At 38.5% G+C, this 27292-nt stretch overlaps 1 protein-coding gene across 7 annotated transcripts in view; it reads right to left on the reverse strand.

Moving 5' to 3' along the window:
• The window catches only part of trioa (trio Rho guanine nucleotide exchange factor a), a 79223-nt gene that overhangs the window by 2933 nt on the left and 48998 nt on the right, over window positions 1–27292 (reverse strand). For 3 of the 7 annotated variants that reach the window (XM_043217567.1, XM_043217562.1, XM_043217568.1), the window contains 45 exons: window positions 23750–23924; window positions 23020–23215; window positions 21821–21987; window positions 21615–21734; window positions 20296–20487; window positions 19996–20145; window positions 18944–19058; window positions 17240–17355; window positions 16703–16825; window positions 16426–16620; window positions 15693–15808; window positions 15509–15575; window positions 15248–15357; window positions 15075–15144; window positions 14899–14988; window positions 14679–14771; window positions 14484–14595; window positions 14217–14407; window positions 14030–14131; window positions 13125–13154; window positions 12853–13004; window positions 12588–12687; window positions 11474–11717; window positions 11094–11389; window positions 10839–11009; window positions 7857–7952; window positions 7623–7771; window positions 7458–7524; window positions 7269–7372; window positions 7051–7120; window positions 6867–6956; window positions 6563–6655; window positions 6406–6456; window positions 6206–6283; window positions 5909–6100; window positions 5614–5794; window positions 4303–5051; window positions 2123–2370; window positions 1842–1983; window positions 1725–1752; window positions 1439–1601; window positions 946–1067; window positions 776–854; window positions 478–678; window positions 246–384 (listed from right to left, as the gene is read on the reverse strand). In XM_043217567.1, coding sequence (XP_043073502.1) covers window positions 246–384; window positions 478–678; window positions 776–854; window positions 946–1067; window positions 1439–1601; window positions 1725–1752; window positions 1842–1983; window positions 2123–2370; window positions 4303–5051; window positions 5614–5794; window positions 5909–6100; window positions 6206–6283; window positions 6406–6456; window positions 6563–6655; window positions 6867–6956; window positions 7051–7120; window positions 7269–7372; window positions 7458–7524; window positions 7623–7771; window positions 7857–7952; window positions 10839–11009; window positions 11094–11389; window positions 11474–11717; window positions 12588–12687; window positions 12853–13004; window positions 13125–13154; window positions 14030–14131; window positions 14217–14407; window positions 14484–14595; window positions 14679–14771; window positions 14899–14988; window positions 15075–15144; window positions 15248–15357; window positions 15509–15575; window positions 15693–15808; window positions 16426–16620; window positions 16703–16825; window positions 17240–17355; window positions 18944–19058; window positions 19996–20145; window positions 20296–20487; window positions 21615–21734; window positions 21821–21987; window positions 23020–23215; window positions 23750–23924 — 6535 coding nt within the window. Of the gene's footprint in view, window positions 1–245; window positions 385–477; window positions 679–775; window positions 855–945; window positions 1068–1438; window positions 1602–1724; window positions 1753–1841; window positions 1984–2122; window positions 2371–4302; window positions 5052–5613; window positions 5795–5908; window positions 6101–6205; window positions 6284–6405; window positions 6457–6562; window positions 6656–6866; window positions 6957–7050; window positions 7121–7268; window positions 7373–7457; window positions 7525–7622; window positions 7772–7856; window positions 7953–10838; window positions 11010–11093; window positions 11390–11473; window positions 11718–12587; window positions 12688–12852; window positions 13005–13124; window positions 13155–14029; window positions 14132–14216; window positions 14408–14483; window positions 14596–14678; window positions 14772–14898; window positions 14989–15074; window positions 15145–15247; window positions 15358–15508; window positions 15576–15692; window positions 15809–16425; window positions 16621–16702; window positions 16826–17239; window positions 17356–18943; window positions 19059–19995; window positions 20146–20295; window positions 20488–21614; window positions 21735–21820; window positions 21988–23019; window positions 23216–23749; window positions 23925–27292 lie in introns of those variants that run through there. The other 4 variants (XM_043217563.1, XM_043217566.1, XM_043217564.1 and 1 more) reach the window with 4 other exon arrangements.

Below are 27292 nucleotides of genomic sequence, written 5' to 3' on the forward strand. Positions count from 1 at the left end.
GAGAGCATGCCGCCAGCATGCTAATTAAATAAAGTTTAAAAAATAAAACAATTTAATTTACTTGTTTATTTGAGGAAAGTCTATTTTGTACAGCACATTTAATAGACAGCGATAATTGCTTTATAAGTGATTTATATAGAAGAAAAAATTTATATATGATAAGTGTTCTTAAAAAAATGTATATACAATTTATTACTCAAATGTGTTATTATTAAAGTGATATATATTAGGTATGTAACACTGACCTTTAAATCCAGATGAACTATCCTGCAGTTGTGCAGGTATTGCAAAGCTTCTAATATGTCCCGGAGGTAAAAGGCCACTTTTTCCTCAGTGAGGTTCCCCCAGCTCACAATGTAGTCCAGAAGACGGCCCTGATCAGACCTGTGCAGTCACCCAATACACATGGTCACAAACATATCTGAGTGTGACACAGTCCATTCTGATATTAAAGTGTGAGAGTGTGTGTGTGCTCACATCTCCAGGACCAGTGCATAGCTGCTGGAGGTCTCAAAGGTGTCCAGTAGTCTAACTAGGTGAGGGTGCTGGAGTCTCTGTAGGACGCTGAACTCGTGGGTGACCTGGTCTCGCTTCATGAGTTTCTTATTCACAAACTTGACCGCTACTGTGCGCTTTGATCCCCTTTGGTCACAGCGTTTTACTACAGAGAACCTTCCCCTAAAAGAGAGAAAAAAAATTGCAATGTTGCTCTGGGTTTAAAAACGGGAATCCATGTGATATCAAAACTGTGTGTATAAATTCCCATGAGTCTCACCTGCCCAGCTCTGCTACCTCAGTGTAGAAGGACTCAAAGTTGTCTTTCCACATGACCCGGATTCCATCGCTAGTAGTTCCTGTGAAAGGCAGTCCAGTTAATTTCATAGACTTGCACAAATAAATCTTTGAAACACCAGCTGGACATTTTGAAGGAGAACACATTCTTACCCAACACCCTGAGACTGGCTGATGATGTCACACTGCCTATATCATTGGTTGCAATGCAGGTGTACATGCCATCATCCTCTGAGGTCACTCCTACGATACGCAGAGTGGACTCGCCAGTCTCACTGCAATGCAGCAAACAAAAACCATTACCTTGAGTTTAACAACTACAAAAAATAGAATAAATCTTAATCAGTATTTTGTTCGTGCTTGCAGAAGAAAAAAAAAAATTGAACAGTAAATCAAAGCAGTATATAAATGTATATCAACAATATAATAACATTACATACCAGGGATTTTCAAATCTGGCCCACAAGATCCACTTTGCTGCAGAGTTTAGCTCTAACCCTAATCAAATCAGTGTCTTGAGGGTCATTAGAAAATCACAGGTAGGTGAGTTTTATGAGGGTTGGAGCTAATTTCTGCACTGAAATGGACCTCCAGGGCAAAATCTGAGAAATCACTATATGCATATTTGCTTGCTGTTTGTCCGCACCTGTAGGCTATGCTAAAGTGTCCGTTGTTGGTGAGTGTTTTCTGATCGGGTCCCTTCCATGTGACTGTGGCTTTGGGGCGGCCACACACTTTACATCTCAGGGTGACACACTCCCCTTTATCACAGGTCACGTCACTCAGTGGGACGAGGATCTCCGGGGGAACTAGAAGGGAAAAAAAAGTAATTAAATTAAACCGCTTCTCTATTTACTATATCACTGTTTTATAATTCTAAACAGATATCTAAATTCAAAAAAGAATGATGCACTTAAAGATTTTAATCTTACCATCATAGATGTAATTGGGATTTAGAAGCTGCAAAATGAAACACAGTTTTGAGCATACATTTTTCTGAGGGATTTTTTTGGAAGTAACAGAGAGATGTGTGTTTTCAGTAGTGTTACCTTTACAGAGACCTTGTTGGTTAGTCCCTCTCTGGATTTCCTGTATCCATTTTCAAGCTTGGCCTCCTTTTTATTCTCCTTCTCTCTTTTCTCTGACTTCTTACGGATACGGAGGGATGTATGCCATGATGATGATTTCCTGCTGGAGAGCAACCCGTTATGTTAAAAAAATGATTACAATATGTTACAATGCCCAACAGATGATAATAAGGCCCGTAACAAAAATGGGTTTGATTTTATTGTGTAATGTGTTATGTAAACTGTTAGAAGCGAGCTCTTACTTAATGGTGCCCTCTGGTACATCAGGGATAATGGCGGAGGTGTGGCCCAGCACGTATCCAGGGATCCAGCCCTCGGCGGCTGGGCATTGGTCGGTAGCAGCGCGAAACACCAAGAACATGTTCTGTTGATTGGAGGCCAGGATCTGCACCACCTCCCCTTGACCTACATTTATCTCATCCTCTTTCAGAGCCACATAGTCCTGAGTCACCAACATGGTGGAGATATTACTGCTGCTGCTGCTTTCACTCTGTGGACAAACAGACACACACAGGTCTTAGTATCGGAAACACCTTATACATTTAACACAAATGACTGTAGCTTTTACTGGGGGTAAATGACAGTATTCATAAAAATTACTTATTAACCTTCATATTGTGTTTAAATGCGTTTTTTTTTTTTTAACTGCTGCTTTTGTCCTCTTAATAGTTCTTGTAATACTGTATGTGTGTTACTGAAGTGCTTTTTTTAAAATAAAGGTTATTATTTTTGTTAACAATGTTGAATGTCTGTTATTTTTTATCTTTAATTTAAGTAATTGTTTAATAAATGTATATATGTTTCTTGGTATCTCCCAAAGAAATACTGCAATTTTTGTTGAAAGTTGAAATCAGTATTAGGAAACATTTGGCCTTGATGCTTCAATTGTAACAAGATAAACATATTGAGCTATCGCAGACCCCAAACAGATCAGGCTAGTATATTCATAAAAAAAAAAATCTATGTTTTGCATTTAACTTTTGGTATAAGATGACAAAACATTCCATAACTCTCATGCTCAGTAATATTTACAACTTTTGATTAACCCTGCAAGGGCACTGCATTGAAAACATGCATTATTAAACAAGAATAGTCAAAGAAAAGATGAGAAAGAAAAGAAAGTGAGACAAGAACCCATGTTAGTTACAGTAGCCTGTTAAAAAGACCTAAAATTCGCAAGCAGGTCATATGATACGCAGAATCAAAACATCCACAGATGTTTCCTACATTAGGTTTGTAAAATTAACAGTGTTAAGATGTGGTCACATTTGGAAAATTTTGTGGACAAAAAAAAGCCCAGTGTCTATTTTCAATAATGTAGTCATTGAATCGATTTATTAAGCAAAGCTCACACAGAAGTCAAATCAAGTAACTTTCTGTGGTCCATGTAGCAAATCAATGTCTCTAATTTAAACCATTAAAGGGATAGTTCACCCAAATTCTGTCATTAATTACCCTAATATCTTTCTGGAGCACAAATTAAGATCAATTTACTGAAATCCTAGAGCTTTCTGACGATCCACTGACAGCAGCAGAACTACTACGTTCAAGGACCAGAAAGGTAAAAAGAACCTTGTTAAAATAGTCCATGAGTCATCAACGTTTCAACCCTAATTTTACAAAGCTAAGAGAATACTCTTTGTGCACAAAAAAACCCCAAAAAACTTAATTCAACATATTCTCTTCCAAGTCTGTCTTCAACGTGTGTTCTGACGCAGAACCCAGATGTGCATGTGTAGCAAGTACTCGGGAGTGTGCATCAAAAACTGACATTGAAGAGTAAAATTGTTATTTTTCTTTACTTTGCACACAGAAATATTCTCATAGCTAACAGCTGAAGCACTGATATTACATGGATTATTTTAATAATGTCCTTACTACCTTTCCGGCCTTATACATGGTAGTTGAGTTGATGTCTATGTAGGGTAAGAAAACTTGGATTTCATCAAAAATATTTGTGTTGAATGATGAACGAAGGTCTTAGGAAAGACATGAGGGTAAGAACTATCCCTTTAAGAGATCCAAAAATCTGTTGCCTTACTGATAAAAAAAAAAGTTCCCACTCATGGTGATTCCTATTAAAATTATTTAGAAAACAACAGTAAATGTGACCATACTTTTAGTCTTTAGGAATAGCTGATTATCTTGTACACAACACAAAGAAACTTCTTTTTAAGGAAGGGAAAAACCTGGTACTCCAAAACTCCATAAACAGTTAGTATCTGGCCAGAAGCAGAACTGTGTTAGAATTCTGAGATGCAGAGAAAAGGAATCTTTTGGAATTCCACAGAGTAGAAACCAGGTTAGGAGAGGCAGAAATCAGACAGAATCCAGGTGGGTTAGAGAGTCATTCATGAGGGAAGACAGGAGCAGAGTTGAGCTGAAGCGCTGCGGTCGACCGGGGCAGGAGTGTGTCTCTTACCCCGTTGCTCTGAGTGGACTGGACAGATTGCTCACTGGCAGAAGAACAGGTACTCATGCGGTCTGCGTCCTTACTGTGGGTGGAATGCCGGTGACTTTGGTTCTGGTTCTGCCTTCCCAGTGTGTCACATGATTCCCCGGGAAAAGTAAAGGAACCAGGCCTGCTGGCGGGGGACGCGGGAACAGAGCTCCAGAATGAGGTGGAGCTGCCGCCTGTCTTTGGCCCAGGACTGCAGGGTGGGATGTCTTTAAAAGCTGGTGTGGCTAATGGGGAGGCCATGGGCGAGACCGTTCCAGGTCTGGGTTTGACCAGTGCTAGGGGGGCCACGGTGGCTCGAGGGATCTGGGCTGTGCCTGCTCCATCCCTGCTTTCTTTGGAAGAGCTTTCTGTAGAGTCCGTCTGTTTGGGGTGAGGGCTCGCAGGAACCTTCACCTTTGGATCAGGCTCTGTGGTGCAAGAGGGTGAGGAACCCCTGGAGAGAGGTCTCGGGGACATACCTGATATTTTGTCGGGGCCATCAGGCTCGTGAGCTCCGGGCCCCAGCGCGGGAGAGTGATGACGAAGAGGCTGAGGCAAGCGTGAGGGCTGGGGTATACGGGAAGGGCGAGAGCGGGAACCCGACCCAGCCGGGGCCCCTCCGCCTCCTCCAGGGACCATGACCTGACCCCCGCTACCTCCAGCCTGTATGCTGCCTGAGACACCAGGCCCCTCGACGTGGTTCCTCTGGTAGTCTATAGGAGATGTAAGCGCTACAGGAGGAAAGACATCTGGTGAGTACAATGAATTTGCACAGGAGCCTAAAAGCTAAGATTATCCAGATTTTAGGAAAAAAAAAAAAAAAAAATGTTATGCTTCTGACACTCACTTATTACACAGAAGAAGCTGGGGGCCAGAGGACGCAAATTCTATCTGATCTGCAATTACTCTCCATAATAACTCCCTCTAATCAAGATTTTTGTATTGTCATACAGCTCTTTATTTTCAGAAACCAACGAGACCAGCAGCTCTACATTCATAGTGCCTTGGTGCATCTTCTTCATCTACTTACTTCTGTGTGCTTGGCAAGTCTGTTTTGTGCTTGAGCTTTGTGCACCAAGCCATGCACCAAGGCCCTCAACAGGTTGTTTTTTTTTTTTTAAATGACGCTTTTGTGTTTCACATTTTGGTTGATATTCAGCCCAGTGAGAACAAGCCTTTAGATTTCATGAACCTGACACGTATATCACAAGTATATCACTTTATAATTCAAGTTCAATTACATTTTAAGAGGAGTTAAAGCTATATGCTTAAAAGAATTGCTGGTTGCAGTACCATTGAGAAAATTGCGTTGGCTCTCCAGGATTTGGCTGATCTGCAGCATCCAGACTTGTCGAACTCCAGGGTGGCTTGAGTGCAGAATAAAGGCCTCTTTGCTGCCATTGGACATTCTGGAGGTCAGTGCGAATTTACATGGGTCTCCATCCACACTATCCTCAAGCCCCAGACAGCTCACCTACACACAAACAAACAGAATGTTTCGATTTTCTTTATACAATTTTTTACAAATCACCAAATCTGGCACGCTAAAATTAGAAACAAAGAAACTGTCAGACGAGGATGCCTGTACCTTAATGCTGTATTTGTACAGGTAACCAGGCATCGAGAAGCCCCTCTTTTTATCTAAAGGTTCACTGAAGATGACAATCTGCTCAAAGAGGAAGACTCTTCTCTCTTTCATTCTGTTCAGCAGGCTACAATCCGGTTCAGCCACCATGAAGGTGTCCTGCAGAAGGAGACGCCCCTGAGCAATGATCTTTCCCTGCGAAGGACAGAGAGACCAATCAAACGAATTAATTCACATGTAAAACACTACAATTATTCTTCATAGTAATCTACTGATAAAAAAAGGTCACAGCAATCTTACATCAAATCCCTGGAGTCGACCAACATTCATCATGTCGTTGCATCTTTTAGGTACAATGCACATGACCTCAACCGATTTCTACAACACATCAATAAATTAATCAGTATAACAACCAAACATGTTGGGTATAAACCACATTAAAATAGGAAGAGAACATTTAAAACAAAAAATTGTAGTATCGAGCACAGAAAAAAACTAACCTCCAATTCTACTGATTCAATTCCAATTTTTTTGGAAAATTTTAGGAAATCCTGTAAATAAACAAGCAAAATGAAAAAGACATCAGAATCATGATTAGTCTTACAACTCTGTAAATAGGGCCAAAACAATGAGATGCAGTGGACCAGATGGACAGACCTTAAGCAGCAGCTGGTACTTCATGATTCTCTGCACGGGTTTAATGAGCAGATCAGTGATCTGAAGCCTGTGACCCAGACGCTGCTTCAGATCCTGCAAGAGAGGGACAAAAACACATGTTATATTATATTGTATACACTTTATATAATGCATTTATTCAATTTCAGATTCTAAATGTTTCATTGTGTTCTATGTGATTTGTATTTGGTGGTATACTGACACAAATGCAAAATATATTTAATAAAGAAATGCAAGCTCTCTGTAATGGGTAGAGATGTTCAAATCAAAGACTTCAGTTACGCACCTCAAAATAGGTGTCGATATATTCTGAGACAATGTGCTCAGATTTAGGTTTGTTCTGGCAGTAAACAATGTACATGTGCAGTCTCCGCTCCTGAAAGGCATGATGAGATCATAAGTACACACAAAAATTACACTACAGGAAAAATATTTTTTATTGGCAGCCTGAAGTAGCTTAAAAATTGTACATGTTTGACAAAGAGAGGGCCCAGCCGATCAGGATCCTCAAGGCACTTCTCAAGCTCTCCCAGGAAGAAACTGAAACATTAAAGACAAAGATAAAAATCTCTTCAAAATCTTTCAGAAATTGACTATAAACACTCCACCATAAAATTGCAGATTTTTCCCCACATCACCGTCCCAGATTTAAAAAAAACTTATAATACTTCAAAGACTAGATACTTACTCTTTGTGCCAGTCATATATCTGCTGAATGTTTCCAAAAACTATTTTGTCTTTTCCTTTCATATCATCTGGAACTCCATCCTCCCTCATCCTGGTCATGTACCCCTACCAGACACATAACACGAGTATGAGCTTCATATTTTGTCACATGATCACTCCGTGTATCTCAGCATCCTCAGTATTCATTTACCTCCACAACCATACTGAGATCTCTCACATAGTCCCTCTCGGTCTCGATCAGTTCCAGCAGGACATAACTAAAAGAAGAATGACACATGTTATAGACACGGACAACAAATGGGAACAATAACAGATAGAGAGAGAGAGAGAGAGAGAGAAAAGCGTGAAGACATACTGCCGTCTCTTGAAGAAGCCGGTCTTGCGTTCTTCTATCTCATCGATTGGCGATGAGGAAGAGAGGAGAGAGTTATCAGATGGGTTGAAAGAGGGGCTGCTGCTGTCCCCTTGCTCCACAGACAAAGAGCTGGGTCGGTCCTCCAGAGCCTGCGGGGACGTGAGAAATTAGTCCAGCCAAACAGTAGGATGGGTATATTGTGCTATTATTTTGCTTGTATATCTGTGCCCTTACCATTTTGCTTTTGACAAGCTCCTCAATGGCACTGACCAACTCTGCAGCGCTGGGGGTCTCAGAGCTGGAGGGTCGGACGGAGAGACGAGAAGAGGTCTGCAGAAATAAAGAGAGTGAAAGAGGGAAGAAAGCCAGACTGAATGACAAAGTGGAAATATGAACCATGTGGAGCTAAACTGTAATCGGGATTCATTCAGGCATGGGCATAGGATCTAGTTTATTGTCTTTACCCTCAAGGACATTTATGCACTTTTTGGTAACACTTTCTATGAAGACCGTATTTATAATACATTATAAGTGTATTCTTAAGGCATTATAATGAATGCATAAGACTTTAAAAATAACTTTATAATATGCTGAATATTCATAAAAACAGTAGTAATGTGTTATGATATTTACTTATTTTTTATGTTATATATATTTATACACACACACACACACACACATAAATATATTATATACCCTTATGTATTATACATATGGGCTTCATAGAAAGTGTAACATGTTTTTTCATTTTATTTCAGAAGTTACAATAGCTTCTCAGCCTTATGTTGAATGCATCTTTAACTAACGGTAATGTGTCTAGAATCACACCATTGTGAACATGCAAAATCTGCATTTAAGACAGGAGATATTTAAATTTAAAAGGCTTGACCAAATATTCGTAAAAAATGCCTTGTGAAATCAAAGATGCTTTAAAATGGCCAAATCAATGTATTTATTTATTAGAAGATACACAGTCTTTATCTTACAACCAAACAGACCAAAATAGGAAATATATCAAAACAGAAAAGTAACCTGATGCATTTCATGGGGGCTTAAATTCTCATGGATGAAAAAATTTAATTGCAGACTTTAGGTTCACAAAAGCTTGATGCTCGACACCTGAGACTGGTGTTGGGTTTCTTTAGATTCGTAAACTAGCAATCAAAAACATTCATCAAATAGAAATAGAGGGAAATCCAGCAGAAAGTCTCACCCTTGCTGTGCCTTCCAGACTTTCCAATTTGTGTCTGGGTGTGGCCTCAGGTCTGCTTAGCTTTTACAGGCCAATCAGACAGCAGAGTGAATAATGAGGGGATAAGCACAGAAGGAAGGGGGGAGGGGTGTGAATGGGCGGAGTTTGGAGGGTTGGTTAGAGGGGTAAAGAGTGAGGGTGGTCTCTGAGATTCAGAGTCATTGTAAGGCACATGACCCTCTTTCTACAGAATCGCAGCTCCCTGATGTTCGCATTCGCAAAGACCTGCACACGTACTTCTAACACTGCATGTGCCCTTATACTCTGAAGCTGCATTTGAAAGTGTGTGAGGAACCCAGTCCGATCATAAACCAGCTCATTAGAAGGACAATCAATCAATTAAGATTGGGACTATATATATATATATATATATATATATATATATATATATATATATATATATATATAAAACAACATAAAATAAGTCAAAAAAATATTTTTGAAGATAGAAAAAAAAGGATGAGTAAGGGCATTTTGAGGTTCTAAGTTTAAATCAGAAAGATTTAAACAGAAAGACTCTTGTCTAGATGAAAGTGGAATAAAGGAATCAAACCAAAATGAGGAATCCGCTTCTAAAAGAGCACTACTTCTAAGAGGAATTCTCAGGAAGAGGTATGCTTCTAAATCTCTACCAAAAAAACAAGAACCAAAAAAAGACAGCAAATAAAAGTAGGAAGAAGGGGGTTCTCAGTTCTTTTGATAAGCCGGGGGGTTATGGGAAAAGAAAGCAATGAAAGTGATATGAAAGGAGGGAGGCCAGAAAGGGAGGAGTCAGATGGAAAGGTATGGGAACTGAGATAAAACAAAGACAGGACACAAATCAACGTAATGCTATGGCAAACAATACAGCCCAAACAAAACAAAAGAGAAAAACAAATTAGTGTCACAAGCTGTTCTTGAGCAGCGATGAAACCAGCTATAACTCCAGCATTTCATCCTACTGTAGCCATTACTCTATCTCTAAGGCTGGCATTGACATGCATTTCATGTTTGCATTGTATGTAGACCAGCGGTTTTCAAATTTCAACTTTGTTGACTCAAAGGCCTCCCACGGCCCCTGTCCCCCTACGTAAGATGTTACCAGTATTTCTATAAAAATGATGACATAACTGCTTGTAGTGTTGACACATTAAGCCACAATTAATTTGGTTTTGTTGATCTTTATTTTAATTTAGCGTAACTTATTGATTTAAATACTCTTAAGTCATTTAGTGGACCCCTTGAATGTTTGCTTGGACTCTATAATTTAGAACCACTGGTCTAGATATTTTTTCGTCATATTGCATTTACACCTTCATTCCAATTCAGTGTGTGATTGGATAAAGACCTGACGGCAAAACTGCAAATAGATAATTAAAAATTCTTTGTCATATGCTGCCATTTCTTTAGCTGCAAAGCACTCAGTAATGTTGGAAAAAAGAGAGAAAAGGCATGCTTTCTTTAAAAGAGAAATGAGAAAAATAAGAATAATTCAATTGAAAAAATATGAAACTGTTGATTGATTGTGAAGAAACACATTTCAGGCTTAATAAATGTGATCAGAATCCATTTAAGACCATCTCCAAATGATCCAGTCTTAAAAGACGCATGTTAATGCCAGGTGTGATGCGGGGTCAATGTGACAAGATTCCCATTTCGGTTTTGACGTGATCAGAAAAAACGGTTTTCAGTGTTTGCATTGTAGTCACACATGAATTGGAACTGAGCCAGAACTGGAAAACTCAAATCGAAAGTAAAGATTGTATATCCCAGGAGGAGATATTATTTAAAGCGGATCTCTAAGGATCTCTAACAGGATTGAGGTTTAACGGTTGGCAGGCAGTGAGGGGAAAAAAAAAAGAACAAAACAAAACAAAAAACCAAAAGAAGAAGAAGAAGAAAAAAAGAAATCTAAACTAGTGACTCTCACTCGTACCAACCCCCCTCCTCTGACGCCCCCTCTGCTCTGTCACGTGCCGGCTCACCTTGTCATCCTGTGCGTCCGGCTGAAGGAGGCTGTGCTGCTGGATGGCCATGGGTGGAGGAAGAGGCACAGTGTCAGCTCCTTCCTCTCCCTCTTCCTCTCCACAGCTCTGCATTCCAGAAGATGACGATTTGGAGAGAGTCCCGCTGCTCAGACCCTCGTTACGCACCCTCTGTGGAGGTTCAGGGACAAAACCATAAATTGGGCTGCGTATTCACAAAGCCGGTTAACAAGTAAGTATGGGTAATATTCAGACCTCTTCCAGAGTCTCATCTTGTGGGGTGGCTGCGCTGTCGTCAGAGTCCTTCTGCGAGCCGGCGTCGGCGCTCTTTCTGACGTCGCGGCTCTTCTTGTGTTTGTGCGCCAGCTTCTTCACGTGGCCGTCGGCTTTACCACTGCTGAGTCTCCTCACAGGACTGGTCAGCCATTTCCTTAATGTGTTGCCAGTGCGTTTGGGCCCAGGGGAACTCTGGGAGCCCATCACATGACCTGGCTGCAGGGTGGCAGAGGAGCCTGGCATGATGGCATCGTTACTGCATACAGAAAGAGCATCTGGAAAAATAGAGAAAAGCTTGCGATTATTATCTGAAACAGGCCTGTGCTGATTATTAGGAAGCGCTTCGGACATTTGCCCACCTTTGTGGTTAAAGATGCCCTCCATCTCCATGCTGCTGCGGGAGTGGGCAATACAGAGCATGGCACAGGGAACCAGGCCTTCCAGGGCAGGGGAACGGTCAGTGGTCCGCACCAAGCACCAGTCCGGCTTATCGTGGAGCCTCTCTAGTACCTCCACCGTCTGTCCCCTCCTCACTGTCAGCTCGTTGTTGTTACCGCCAATGAAGTCATGGATGACCACTGTGAGCTCACAACCACCGGACAGCTGAAGTAAAAAAAAAAGCCATGTTTTTAGTCTTAAGACAAAACTGTCCTTTGGAGGAATAGTTCACCCAAAAATGTAAATATCTGAATTTTCATTTTTGGGTGAACTATTCCTTTAAATTTGTACAATATTTTACCATGTTATATTTATCAATTTTAGTTTACCTGGAATGTCATACAAGATCAGTAAAAACATCAGCAATATTAATAGTTATTAAAAATACAATTGATAATAGTATTGTATATTATATTATAGTTAAATACTATAAATAATATTGAAAAATGTATAAACATTCATTTAAATGTATACCTGCACAAAAAAAGACACAATAACGAAGCATTACATGTTTATAAATAACGTATTGTTGTAATATTTGTCGGTACATTATTTATACTGTATTATACTTTTAATATGTACGTTGTCTTGTTAATATTTTGTACTGCTATTTTTTCTTATTTAATTATCAACACAGTGTGTCTGATTTTGTTACCAATATTTTTGGGGGCAAACTTTCAGTGTTATTGTCAAATAAAGTTACAAAGTTTTTTACTATAAATTTAAGAAGTTAATAATAATAATAATAATATATACAAACTCAAATTTAAATAATATATACAAGTTTATTTCATCAAGATGCCAAGGCAAAATTTCAACATTTAATTTCATGGGGCTGATTTAATGACAACTTTTTTGGGGTGATCTATTGCTTTAAGTTGAAGTACTAAAATTATAATCATCAAAATATCAAAATTAATATTAAAAAATGAATAAATTGACAAAGCACATACAATGAAACCTAAAATAAACTACTTCAATATAATAATATAAATACTGTAACAGTATTTATTTATTGCTAAAATAGATCCTCACCTTGTCGCTGTCCAGTGTGTTCTGTGAGGTCCTGGAGGCCAGTGAGATGGTGTCCGGCTGGCTGCTGCCGTCACCCTGACTGTCCAGATCCTCTCCATCCCTACACACATAAACACACACAGGAAATTAACTCCTAGTGCTAGTACGGTTCCGCATACTAAGAAAAATAAAACCAGTAAAATTATGCTGAAGAATAAAAACAACAAAATAAGTATTAATAAGAATAATAAGAATATTCAAGTAAGAAAAGAGATGTTTCACTGGCCTGGGAGTGTATCTGCGACCCTTGTGTTTGGCTGTGGAGGGTTTGGGGATGTGGATGGGCTCCTTTAGCGCCCCCTTCAGATGCACAGTGCGCTCCTGAATCACTTCACGGATGTGCTTTATCCAGTCCTGTTTGTTCTCAATACTGGATGCCTGTGTTGACGTGTGTGGAGAAAGAAAACACAGAGAAATACAAACGGTTGAGTAAGAGTGCACCCTGATTTTCTGTTCTATGGTGAACTAAGGGTGAGTTATCTGTGTGGCTGTACTCACCATGGATCCATGTTTGCATCCCTGACTTAGCTTCATTTGAAATATAGAAATATACAAGATTTTACTGCTTTATTAAATGCCATATATCATACTACATGAGACATGAGGACAACATTAATAAACATTTTGTAAGAATTTAGAGCCAATTGTGTGATACATAGTTTATACATTAGTCAATGCCATTTGAAGATCTAAATAGCGGTAAGTAAATTTAATCTTCTGCCTTTATATACATATTTTAGATTTTCTTTGTGAAAACATATAAGCGATAAGATATATGTGTTTGTGTGTACATGTGGATACATATGAAATACGTGACAATAAATGATTTAATAATTTTTCCTCATCGTATATGATGTAAACAACACATAAATGGACAGTAATATAGCGTAATATATGTGCAATTTTGTCACATTTCACTCAAGAAAGTTAGTTTTAAAGCAGCATGCAGTCAATTAACAAAAGCCACTTGCAATGCGCATAAGCCACCACCGGTAGAAACTAATTCTTGAATTTTGTTTCCTTGCACTTTATTAACATGCAGTCAGAAGCAAAGATGAAAGTGCTCAGATCTTCCTATAAAACCACTGTCATAGTTTGATACAAATCCATTTTTATTGTTGTTCTCTTTAAGACCAACCTGAGATGTTCTATTTTTAAGTAATATTTCATGTCAAATCAAATAAAGAGCACACAAGACATGCTGCTGTCAATTACGACGATAATTGACATTCCCTTCCCCAGTTAGTAGTCATCACACTGAATATGAGGATTTTACAAATATTCAAACTTTACTTTTTAAAGTGCAAAAGAGACAAGCTACACAGAGTTGCGACGTACAAAGCTGGAGCAAAACAGTGCCATGCTTGTCAACAGAGCAAGAGAGAGTCAAAAAAAAGGGTTACCTTGAGGACAATCTTGTTGTCTGAAGTTGGGGTCCGTCCAACCCAGAGGGCAAATTTACACGGATCTCCTTCCACATGCTCAGTAACACCCAGTTCAGAGGTCTGCAGCCACAACAAAGCATTTAAAACGATCAGTTCCTCTGAATAAAAAGAAGTTTCAGTGCTTTAATGTTGACGTGAAACTTACAAAAAGCTTGCTCTTGTAGATGTATTTGCTCCTGCCATTGGAGTCTTTAACCTCCTTGCTGAAAATCAGCGACATTTCGAAGAGGAACAGGTGACGTTCCCGTCCCTTGCGGATCAGGGTCTTGGGATCCCACACCTGGAACGCCTCCTGCAGGATCAGTTCTCCTTGGGACTCAATGTTCTCGTCAAAACCTGAAGACAGTCACTGCCATCAGAAACCACTTCATCTCCCCCACATGTCTCTGTGTATCTGTATGCGTTCACCTACCTTCCAGCATGCTCAAGTGCATGGCGTCATTGGCTCTCTTGGGAACACTGAGCATAACCTCCAGGCCATCTTTGATTTCACCTTTGCCTTCTTCACAACATGTCAGGAGCTCCTACAAATGCAAATCGAATTATCACTAATTGGTTGCAATCAAACCATTCCGCAAGTTTCTGGATGAATTCAAGATGTTTTTACCTTGAGGAGCAGCTGGTACTTGGTTATTCTCTGAACAGGTTTGATGAGGTATGATGAGATGGAGTTGGCCAGGCGATGCCGCTGTTGGATTTCCTGTAAGAGGAATTTTAATATACAAAGACTTTGACAATTGGGATTCATATTGGCCACTGACAAGAAAAAATTGTGAAAGATCAAAAAGAATAAACTACATGAACCATGACAGAAACATTCAACTCACGTCAAAATATCCTCCAGCATGTTCAAGAATAAGCTGAGTGGAGTCGGGTTTGTTCTTGCAGTAGTTCACATACATTTGGAACTTATCAGCCTGATGAAAGATGAAAGAGGCATGTCAATGACCTTCATCTGAAAGAAGAAGATACAATATCAGTATTCATAATTAACTCTACTCACCCAAGTCACAAAACAGTGGCCCACATCTTCAGGAAGCTGCTCGTACTTCTCCAGCTCTTTGAGGAATATACTGGTGGTAGAAAAAAAGTGATATATATTGAGAATTTATACGTTTAAAAATAAATAAATAAATAAATAACTGCTTAAAGGATTTGCATTATAAATGAACTCACTTGTGATGGAACTCGTAGAGGTCCTGCATGTTACCAAAAATGATATGCTCTTTATTAACGATCCCTGGTGGGATCTCCTCCACGCCACTGGTCATCTCCCACAGATACGTCTGAATGAGAGGAAAAGGTTTAAAATTGATGGATTTACTTATATCATAACCTGAAATGAGGAATTTTTTTATCTCCATTTGCTTCGAATGTCCATAATTGAGGACAAAAGATTCAAATAAGAAGTTTTATTTTATACAGTAAAATACTCACATCCATGCACTCTCTTAAATCTCGCACATAGGCCTTTTCTGTCTGAATCAGCTCAGCCATGATGAAGCTATTCAAATGGAAAATAACAAAATCAGAAAATGTAGATTATTCTCCATCTAAACAACCTCAGCGACCTTTCAATCAATGAAAAAATGTAAAAAAAAAAAAGTAAAAAAAGACATACTCCTTCCTGCGAGCAGACTTGCGCTTCTCTTCATTTAGCTCATGAGCAGCATCTCTGAGTTTGACCTCTGACCCTGGAGCACTGGCTGGAATGATGTCCAACTGCAGGTCTTTACTCTGGAAACGAAAAACGGCATATCGCTTTTAGAACTATTCCCACTGATTATGTTTACATGCACAAAAATATTCTAATAGCAGAAATAAAATAAATATTAAAACATAAAATTAAATACGAACTAAAATGAAAAACTAACAATCTATAACTAGTACATAAAATGACTCATATTTAAACTAAAACTTAAAAACATCCAAATATAAAAATAAACACTAATCTAATATATGAATATTGTGCAATCAATTGCATTTTTGCATTGATGTCATTGTTATGGAAATGAATGTGTGAATTATTTATTGAGTACAGCTACAATTAAAACGTGTTTCTAGAAACGAATATCAGGAAATATTCTAATAGCCGTAACTCTTGTATAAAAGTCTTTGAAAAGACAATACAGATCTTGAGAACACGTATTTGAAAAAATGATGAGCATGTAAAAATAATCGATGCCTAATGCATACTTATCTAAATCTACCCACAGACTGACGGCAAAAACACAAACTGTTTATCCAGATTATGACTCTAAACTGTGTGACCTCACTAGCATGCTAGCATGTGATATGTCAAGACTCAAAATGATCAGATATCACACTATTATGAGGAAAAAAAAAACACATACTGCTTTGTTTGAGTCTGATGATATGCCGAGGGCTTTCTCTAGAGACATGCGATATTTGTCCATGCGAAGGGAGAAGTCTCGATAGCGTTTGTCCACGGCCGTGACCCATTTCTTAATCTCAGCGGCGTGGGAGTGGCCCTTATCACAGAAACCATCCGCTAACTGTATCAGCAGCTTCACCCGCTCTTTGGTTTGCTGGGGACACAGGAAGACAACATGCTTTAGGTATCTGCAGAGACAAAAGGCGCAGCCCAGGTCACGGCAGTAGAAGCTGTACCTTGGCTGTGATGTGGAAGTCTTCGTGCTCCTTCAGAAGCTCCTGAGTGTGATGGATGCTGGAGCCCGTGGAGGTGTGTGTGGAAAGATAGAACTCACCGGTGTCATGGATCCACTCCAGAGCCTGGACAAAGAGAAAGAAACACTTTAAAATAGTCATTCATAGTGTGTTGCAGACAGTAAGTTAAAGCAACGCTAAGCGCAAAAGCAAAACAACTGAATATATAAACGTCCGTGCTTCTAGGCCTTTTCCGTTGGTGTATTCATTTCTTTCTCCAAACAAACGCTACGGGCCCTAAAGCATTGTTTTTAAAAAACATTTTCATGACTAAACCAAGAATGCACCGAGAAGACATGCTACGGCATATGCAGGATGAAAAAGGTAAATGTCTTAATTATAATGTCTCTGTGCAGTTTAATTAGAGCCATGGCAGTGACTCACACGTCTGTCAGTCTCTGCCTTGGGCCAAGAAAAAGTGAATAATCAGACTGATCAGACATCAAAAGGAACAGATGGAGGAAGAGGGAGACATCAAACCTGTTTGGCACTGCGTTCAAACACCACATACTGCTGACACTGGTCCAGCCTTCTCTTCCTCATGGTCCAGAAGTGCAGGACCCGATTCTCCCTTTGCAGCAACTCATTCAGGATATCTACAAAATCACACATAACCGTTCTTAATCATGATGTATAAGCACAACACCAGCCCATCTATTTAACTGCTAGGGCGAGCCACAGAAATCAAGCTAATCATTACATTCAATACATGTATTTTAACTAGTGCTCTCAAATCAATAGAAAATAGTAAAGATGTACAGATTATTTAAATCATTTTTTTGTGTTGAGAATTCAAATTAAGATCATTCAAACAATATTGTGGCAAATCACTGAACAGTTGCTTAAGAGGTTAATATCTTGCTTCTTTCCTGAATTATATATTTTTTTGCTTGAAATTAATTATTTTTATTATGCTCTTTTAAAATGTTATTATTATTAATATTACTATTACAGTTAGCCAACCATCAGGGAATTACAAACAATAAAAAAATTAAACAGCATATGGACTTCTATTGTTATACATTTAAGCCATTATAATTTTTTCCCTCTTAAAACTGAATCCAAAAGTTGAAGCTGAATCTTGAATAGTTATTGCTTCAACTGATGGCAGGAAAATAATAATATATGTCATCTTATTATTACTATTATATGATAGAATTAATGCATAACCATTTTAGATTGTTAATTAACTATTGCTCATTTAAAAAGAAAATCTAATAAAAGGGGTAATGTTTGAATTTCTCTAATACAAGAAAATGCATTATTGTTATTTTTAAACACCTTTTCAATAATTGACAAAATAATATTTACATAATTAAACCATCTATTTGACTAAACACATTTTAAATTGAGAGAACTAAATATAAAACTGCTATACAAGCAGCTGCTGCAATCCTGTGCGTGTTTGTAAGTGTGTGTGTGTGAAGCATGAAGGTAAAGTGACGATCCCCAGTGGAGCGCTGCTGTCACCGTTCTGCAGTAAGCTGCCCTATCTGTGCGGCAGAGGCCTGACCCATTTACAGTTTCCTTATCTGAGTCATTGTAAGCACACTCAGAACAGAACAGGGCCGCATTCACAATGCACACATTCTAAACTGGGCTAAAGTGGGCCAAAGTGGGCCAGCTGCTTAAAACTCAAAAGATGGTGCAGCACACGGCTCGGCCACTAGATGGCACACCACAGCAATTTTAGATGGCTTGCAGAAAAAAGTAATATCAACATGCACTGGATCTAAACCCCTATGGGGAAGACAGACTGTGTTTTGTCATATCTCCAGAGAGCTAGCAGAGGGAAGACTGGTAAATAAGAGGAAAACATGCAGAGAGGCAGCATCTGTAGCCTTGTGGTTTGAAAAGTGGAACAGGATTTGAAATACCACAGGGACATACGGGGGGCTCCATGTGTTTATTATATACGTCTCTGGTCAGTTGCGGTACTCTACGGTTCATATATTTTTGCATAACTTCTAACTTTGTAACTGACTGCTAACCCAGTCATCCCAGTCATGTCTGTTGCATCACTTCACAGCCTCCTACTTCAGCTCGTTTACACTTGAACGCTATATTTCCCCTCCATTTATTAATATATTTAGTAGACAACCGTTTCGTAAGCAGCATAATACACAGTCAATCTCTGAGTAATAACCAGGTCCGTTTTGACGTCAAGCTGTGGCCAGAACTCACTTTTGACCTGCTGCTCTGGTGCTTTGACGTGACTCAGCATCCCTGGCATGCTGACACTGTTTCTGTGCATGTATTTCAGAAACACGTCAGCATTCCTTCTGGCCAACGTGCATGCCTGCAACAGAGATAAAACACTGTCAAAACTACAGCATCCATGCTATTTGTTTAACTATTACGCACTTATAGACTTGAGATTCTTTAGCCAAATCTACCAGGAACGGCAACTGTACAAGTTTTGTACATTTTAAACAGCAATTGCGTAGTTGAATGTCCATCTAACGCTAGGGATGTAATGATGCACGGCAAGCCGGATAATATACATATATGCAATGATTAAAATCAGTTAAAAACATGCACTGCAATTGGGGGTAGGAGGTTATGTAAATGTATCTCTGAGGGGAACTGACTGCCTTTAGAAAAGTTTAGATGGTATTTTCTTTTCATCTACTGTATGATGCATATTAAAGAGAAGTAGTGTTTATAAGCACAGCACTGCTTTGTTTATAGCAGTAACCAAGAAAGGGTTATATTACTGCTGTTCAATAAGCGCCGCCTGCTGGCAGAGAGTGATTTTGACCATCCAATGTTTTTGTTTCATATACAATTAAAACTAAAACCTAAAACTGAAGTCAGTCAAATTGAAACCATACAATCTATTTTAGACTAAATGTATGCAGCATCTTTGTTTGGATCATGATTAAAGAATTATAAATGGAAAAGGCACAGAAGAAAGGGATTTTATTGCTACTTGTCTATTTGATTAGTGGTTGTGCTTTCAAATTTTCTATTCAGTTTTGTTATTTAACATTTAATTTCACAAAGAGATGCGCAGTGCTTTGTAATAATAAAGAGACATCTTTTCATTCATAATTGTGCTGGAACATTATTTTCATGAAATCAATTCTGTGAATTATATCATATTTTAAGTTGAATATTTACTTCAAGTAATGCAGTTTGTACTCTGTTAAGTATCTAGATACCATCTGTTTTTTTTTTTTTTTTTTACTAACTGCCTGACTTCAGTTGATTCAGACTGGTTTAAGATACGTTACCTTAAGGAAGGCCTCTTTCTGCTCCAGATGCTTGCTGATCATGGGGGTGACGTGGTCGGTTTCACAGTTTGGCCCAAGTTTGTCCGCTCCTCCGCACCAGTCCTCCTCGCGCTTGTACTCCTGCTCCAGACTCTCCAACACACTGCACACCTACAGCACGGACAAGATGATGAACGTTTAACTGCACATTCACCTTTAAACTCAATACAGAATTATTCTGAAAGACCTGGATATAACTGGTCAATAATTATTGTTCAATGTCGTAACAACATGTTGAGACACAACGTCGGTTCTACGGACCTGTTCGGAGGTCTTATAAAAGGCCACAGATGCGTTGACCAGCTTGAGCCGGTCTTCCATTTTCAGCATGAGCTGCTGCCAATGGGAGGCCACGTTCTCAGCACAGTCTCGGATCATGTCCATGTCGTAGTGATTAGCCTGCAGCAGGGCCTCTGCTTTCTGCTGGACCTGTAGGGCGCTTTGATGGGTTTTCTATTGAGAGGAAGAGAAAACATGTCAGATAAGACACACAAAGACAAGGAATAAAACAGCAGGCCTGAATGGACAAAGATCAAAAAAAGATAGAGGAGCAGAAGTCAGATGGCTTAAGACAACAGACTGTGAGATACGACTGATAGTTCATTATTCGTTCACAAAGTGTGGTCTACGGAGCATCCCTCAGTATTCTGTACAGAAATGGCAAGAACGTGAGACTGATGGTAGGAGGAAATGAGAACGCTCCTTTGATAGACAGTCTTTGTTCCACCCTTCAGGTTCCCAATAGCCATACAGTGACAGCGGATCTCATGTTATCCTAGTTCTTCATTAAAGGAGGGGAAGTGGCGAGCAAACAGACTCTAAGAGGAAGAGCATGAGACAGAGGATAGCTCAGGCCGTGTCAGGATTATCTGTGAGCTACAACTGCAGATAAACGGCCCACTAAAGCTTCAATATGTTCAGACATTGTAAGGTTTCCATAAATGATATATATATATATATATATATATATATATATATATATATATATATATATATATATATATATATATATATATATATATTTTTTTTTTTATTTCATAGAAATAGAAAATATTAAAAAGGTCTTTTAATTTCAATTCTTTTAATTTACTGTTGTTACTTGTTCCAGAACAACAGTGAGAAAATTTTGTCAAACTATTAAAAAGTACGTAATTGTATTTAAGGCACATAAATTCTAGGTATGAAATGAGCCTTTGCAAGAAAAGAGTAGACTGCTCTTGTTTCAGAAATGCATAAAATATTATTTGCACCAAAGAATGTTGGTACATAAATTTATATGTGGTGGAAAATTAATTTGTTGGTCCAGGAAAAAAAAAGGCAAACAGACGTCACTGTTGGTCATTATTAGCGGTCAAATTAAAAAGTAGATATGAGTGAACACTGAGTTTATGTTTGCAGCTCACAGGTAAAATTACCCTAGCTGAAAAAACATCTATGTGCATACGTGGGGGCAGGCTAGCGTTAATAAATGTTGACAATAATTACGGTTTGAGCAATTATAATTACAGGAACGAGTCTATTGTGAGAAACAGGCAGGGAAATGTTGAAAAGATTTGAACCAAAATATGAGGAGCACTGACCTCGATGGCATGCTGGAACTGCTCATGCTCCCTCTGCAGCTGCTCAGCTTCTTGAAGTGAACTGGCTGTAATCAGACCTGCATTCAGCATTGACTCGCCATTACGGATCCAACCCAGAACCTGCAACAAGCGAGGAGATTAACAAACAAATCCACACTAGTCTTTATAAATCACATATAAAGCATATATTGAGGAGGATATTGTACCTGTTTGACTTCAGCCTGTAGGTGGCGCAGCTGCACACACTGCTCCAGGTGTCTGCGGTGCTGCTCTGCGGCCACATCCAGCTCTTGCTGTTTCTCATGTAGAAACTCCAGGAGGTCCTGTACACGAGTGGCCATGTCCACATCACGGTCACACAGCAGCTCCACACCTGGAAAACATGTAGAAATGCCATATTCTCAGCTCTCGTGTTATTCAGTAACAATAATGGACTGCAAACTCTTTTTTTTTCAGGACTTAAGTGCTACAGACAACGTCATAACTGTCGTTTCCTCTGACAATCTGCCCCAGAGAACAGTCCAAACGCCCACTTAGTCCTCATGTCTGTGCAGAGACCGAATTCAGTGAACAAGCTCAGTCGGAAATATAACTTTACATAACCTAATACATATGCATACTGCCCCACAACTCTGTGGCCACTGAATGACTGTATGACCTATAGCATCATTTATGTGAGACGTCTTCTTTATGCCAGTCTGAACACAAGCTGACAATGTTTTAAAGTAGGTGTATGGGTCAAAATGATACATTTTTCTTTTAGGCCAGATCTCATTAGCATATTAAGATTGTTTCATGAAGATATTTTATAAATGTCATAATATAAATACATAAAAACTAACTTAATCTGAACAATTTTAAAGGTGATTTTATCAATATTTTGATTTCTTTGTACACCTGAAATTCCAGATTTCAAAATATTGCAAATATTGTTGTCATAAACCATACTTCAATGGAAAGCTTATATAATGTATAAATGTAAATTATATATATATATATATATATATATATATATATATATATATATATATATATATATATATATATATACACACATATACACACACACACATATATATATATACTGTATATACATACACACACACACACACACACACACACACACACACACACACACACACACTGTATATATTAAACAATTACGCGCTCATTGTTTTCAGGCGTGTCCACACCACATCAAGATATCCATTTATCCTTTGCTGAAACATCTGCGGAAAGCGCAGCATGGTTGCTTAGAGTGGATCAGTGATTATATGTGAATCCGGCATTAAGATTTCTTCGCCAAATAATGTTAGTGTGTTATAGATAAATAAATATATACTAACCTCAAACTTAGCTATTATGTATATCTACTCAAAAGCTTGTATTGGCACGTTTGACTCACCAGACGCCTGCACCTCGTTGACGTACTGCAGCAGTTCTTGGCCCTGGTGGATGACGTGGAAGGCCAGGTTGTTCATGGTCAGGGCTTTATCGGCGTGGTGCTGCAGTCTCTGTTCGGCCAGCGTCAGGTCCTCTGTGTCGAAGTCATTCATCTGCTGTGACAGCTCCTCATTCCACGAGTCCAAGTCTGAGATAATCTGAAAAATTATGAGTCACAGATGCAATTACTGAAGCGAGATCACACTGAACAAAAAACTAAGTGACCAGTCCTTGCTCCTATGTTTAGGGCAATGTGTGTGTAACTTCCTTCATAAGATCTGAGTGTGTGTTTCCGTAAGCGTGCAAACCGAAGAAAGAGTAATTACTTTTGGGTGCAGATCATCCTTAAAGACCGCTGCTTATTAATTGCTAGTAAATCATATTAGACATTAGGGAGTCACAAACTGTGCACTGATGAGAATACTGCCCTAGTTTAAAGATCAGTCCACTCAAAATGAGGATTCTGACATTTACTCTCATTATTTCAAAACCCATAAGAAGAAGGAAAAAAAAGTAATGGATGCTAAGAGTGCTTTGAGTGGATTTGAGTATCCTTAAAAGAAAATAGTATGGGTTTGGAATAATATTGAGGTTGGGTAAAAGATGACGGAAATAATATTTCTCAGTGAATTATTTCTGTATAACACAAACACACACACACACACACTTGATCAAGTATACGGTGAACTCACATCAATGGCATCCCTCTCAAAGATCCTGAGCTGAAGGAAAAGTTCCAGTTTGATCTTCCTCTCCTGGAAGAGCTCCTCCATCTGAGCCTGAGCCTCATCCAGCTGCTGCAGGACGCTCTCGATGTGGTTGATGGAGCTGTTGTGAGGAGTCTTATTGCTGGAGATGGCAGAGTCTCTGCAGGAAAGACAGTGTAAGAGAGCAGTTACAACAAATGTGCATTCGTTTGGAGTGTGCAAGAGATACAGGAAGAAACACATTTACTTCTTACAATAATGCCCTTTGGGAAAGTCAAAGCTGTAATAAATTCCAGGAATGTTAGGAATTTTCAAGCCCGAGTCTTAAGGTATTTGAGCAATATTTGCGGTTTTCTCTGTTTGTACTTTGCTTACACAGGCACAATGGTTATATTTGGATTTCCTGACTCTTAACTCCTACATCGATTGAGTGGAAATCTCAAAACAAGGAATCTCAGGTATCAGTAAGGTTCAAAAATGACTTCAAAGTTGTTATACCTCATGAGTCATGAGTATTGATACTGATTCATGAATCAGTTTGACTGATTCATTAAAAAAAAAAAGTCACCTACATTTTTAAATACTTCCACAAATATTCGTTAAGCTATTTATTTAATTTATTCAGCATATCCCATAATTCATAGCTACCAATTCAGATAATATTTGTAAATAAAAACATTTTAGATCAACATAGAAAAAGTTTCAATTTGCTATTTGAGATTCTATTTTATCATCAAAGTAATTTGATTCAACACTGTTTTCCCAAAGTCTACATTTGATGCAAACATGTCACAACTCATGGCTAATAAGTTACATAATATCAGTTAATCAAACAAACAAAGAAAGACAAAGAAAAAAGGTGTCTGCAGATGCTATGCAGCATGTTTCTGGTGGAAAAGGGGCTAATATGGGTTTGAAAAGCAAACTTTTGTTTTATTGCGTAGCTCTAATCTCCGTGGGACATAAGTAAATGATCAGCAAAATATTGAACCTAAAACTAACAAAAACAGACAAATATTAGGGCCCGAAAGAGGATGTGACTTCAGGCTTGAAATTTAAATGTAATTAAACAAAAAGCCAGCACTAATGAGATTAAAAATTCATTAAAAAACCTGAAATTATATGGTCCTAAAAGCATTATCTGCGAATGGGAGAGAGGATTACAAGCCCATTGGAAAGATAATATGTAAAATATGCAACATTATCCTCTTTTCGCTAAAAAGGTTAATTATCAGCGACAGCTTTAGTAATAATTGTACAAGAGGGTGAGGAGGGGAAAAATACGAGGAAGCAACAGTTTCAAATTAGTCTGTAAGGGATAGTAAAAAGACGGAAGAGTCCTTTCATCCCGTCTCAACGGATACAAGCGGGTTAAGTCTGATTAAACTTTATTAAAAACAAATGGCGTAATAAAGTAAAAATCACAGTTATCGGTGTAATAAAGGCCCTTGCTTTAATTGAGGCTTTAATGCTGGATCGCTGCGGAAAGTCTGTTCCCATGGTGATGTGCTTTTATCATACGGCAAGGCTTGTGTGACTGAGTGGACTTCATACGGAATAACTAATAATTAACACTTTCATCACCGATTCACAACCGCAACACACGCAGGGTTTCGAGATCACATTAGACACACTATGATGACAGTCTGTAACGCGAGTAGCCGAGTGTGATGCTGGGATCGGAACATCTCTTGTGTAATGTGCGTAACGTCTCTGCGGTGTGGGCATTCTGTGTGTTGGTGTGTGTGCTGGGGACCTTTCTGTTTGTACCTCTGGGCTCTTGGGGTTTAAGTATTACCTCTGCATAATTAACTGGGTGGTTATGAAAGCAGGATTATGTAAGACACTAGAGGAAGAGAGAATAGCAGAGCGAGAGAGAGACGGTGCACATGGAGGGATAGCCATCCTTAACATCACATGTGTGGAGAGAGCAATTTGCAAGCGGAGGAGGAAGAGAAATAAGCCACATGTCTTCATCTGCTTGCCTTTCCGAAACAAAAACTTTAAGGGAAGACTGACAGGTCAAACTGCATGAGTTATTACACAAAAAGAAGCTGCAAAGTTATTTAAAAAAATGTAAATATAAAATATTTGTATAAATACAGCTTAATGCATAATTCACATAAACTACTATTATTATTACAAATGATAATAAAAAATATTTAAACATTTTTTTATTCTAAATTACACTGAACAAATTTATAAAAGCAACACTTTTGTTTTTGCTGCTGCAACAGTCGGTTTTAATAACCAAGGAATTTTCTCAGAGAAGCTCATTTGCATGCTCGACAGATTTGTGAACAATATTTGAGAGAAGCAGGCCTTTTGTGTACACAGAAAAAGAGTTCAGTGCAAAATAAACTGTTGCCTTCATTTTTATAAAAATATTTTACAATATTTGTGTAATATTTTAATAACAGGTGACTAATAACTAATAAAACAGTGATATACTGATTTTTTTAAATTAATTTCAATTATTCACATGTACAAATATGTGATACTAAATTGTTAGTTTATCAGCATATCAGATAATTAGATTTATTTTCTTAATGATTAATTGCACAAGCTATTACATGAAAATAAAATGTAAAAATTCATATAAATTCATATATAACAAAATATTTTATTAAACACATAATACATTGTATCTTTTAATGTAATTTGTAATTTAATAATTAATAATTAGTTAATAATAATTAATTTAATTAATTTTATTTTTATTTTAAACAGTCCTAGTAATACCTTTGATATGCTTTGTGTTTTCTGGCTCAGGTTAATCAAACTTCAAACATATTACATATTCATATGCAATATAGCATGCAAATACGTTTCCTCAAAACTCTAAACCCATTATTATAAAATTACTTTAATCACGAAATTAAAATGTGTCTTTTGAGATCCATCAAACCATTCTTCAGGCCCTGAATATCTAGTTTTTTTTGCAGTATTGTGCGGCCCACTGCAGCAGTGCTGGTAGTCAGGGATTCAGAGTTGTACTGATGAAATGTGGCAGAGCTGAACACGTGAGAGGGGCTGGAAGCGGAGCAGTGAGTTTGCCCTGAGGGGGCTGAGAGACTCCACTCCAAACAGCCTCTGGTGCTCTCTCCTTCTCCTTCGCCTGCTTAACTTTCTGTTAAAGCATCCAGCTTTACTGAATCTCAGCCTTCACGTTCCTCTACTGCTGCAGCCCTTCCCACATGCAGATTATACATGTGACCGATCGTCGGCGCTAGCACTGGGCATCAAGTCTCAGCCATATGATGCAACTTTACAGCTGCACAGTCACTCAGCAAGTTACAGTAAAGAGAGTACAGTAATCCAAATGCAAAGTGGATGATGGCAGATGGGGCCAAATGAGTGCTTGAACCATCCAAAGGTTTGGTGAAGTGAGGATGACTAATGGTTTGCTCAAGTACAAATACAATGCTGAACAGAATTTCAATTACACTTGAGAATTCTATTAAAGGGGACATCAGATGCAAAATTCACTTTTACATGGTTTTTAAACAAATGTGTACACAACGTACC

This window comes from Puntigrus tetrazona, chromosome 19, assembly GCF_018831695.1.
Source record: "Puntigrus tetrazona isolate hp1 chromosome 19, ASM1883169v1, whole genome shotgun sequence".
NCBI lineage: Eukaryota > Metazoa > Chordata > Actinopteri > Cypriniformes > Cyprinidae > Puntigrus > Puntigrus tetrazona.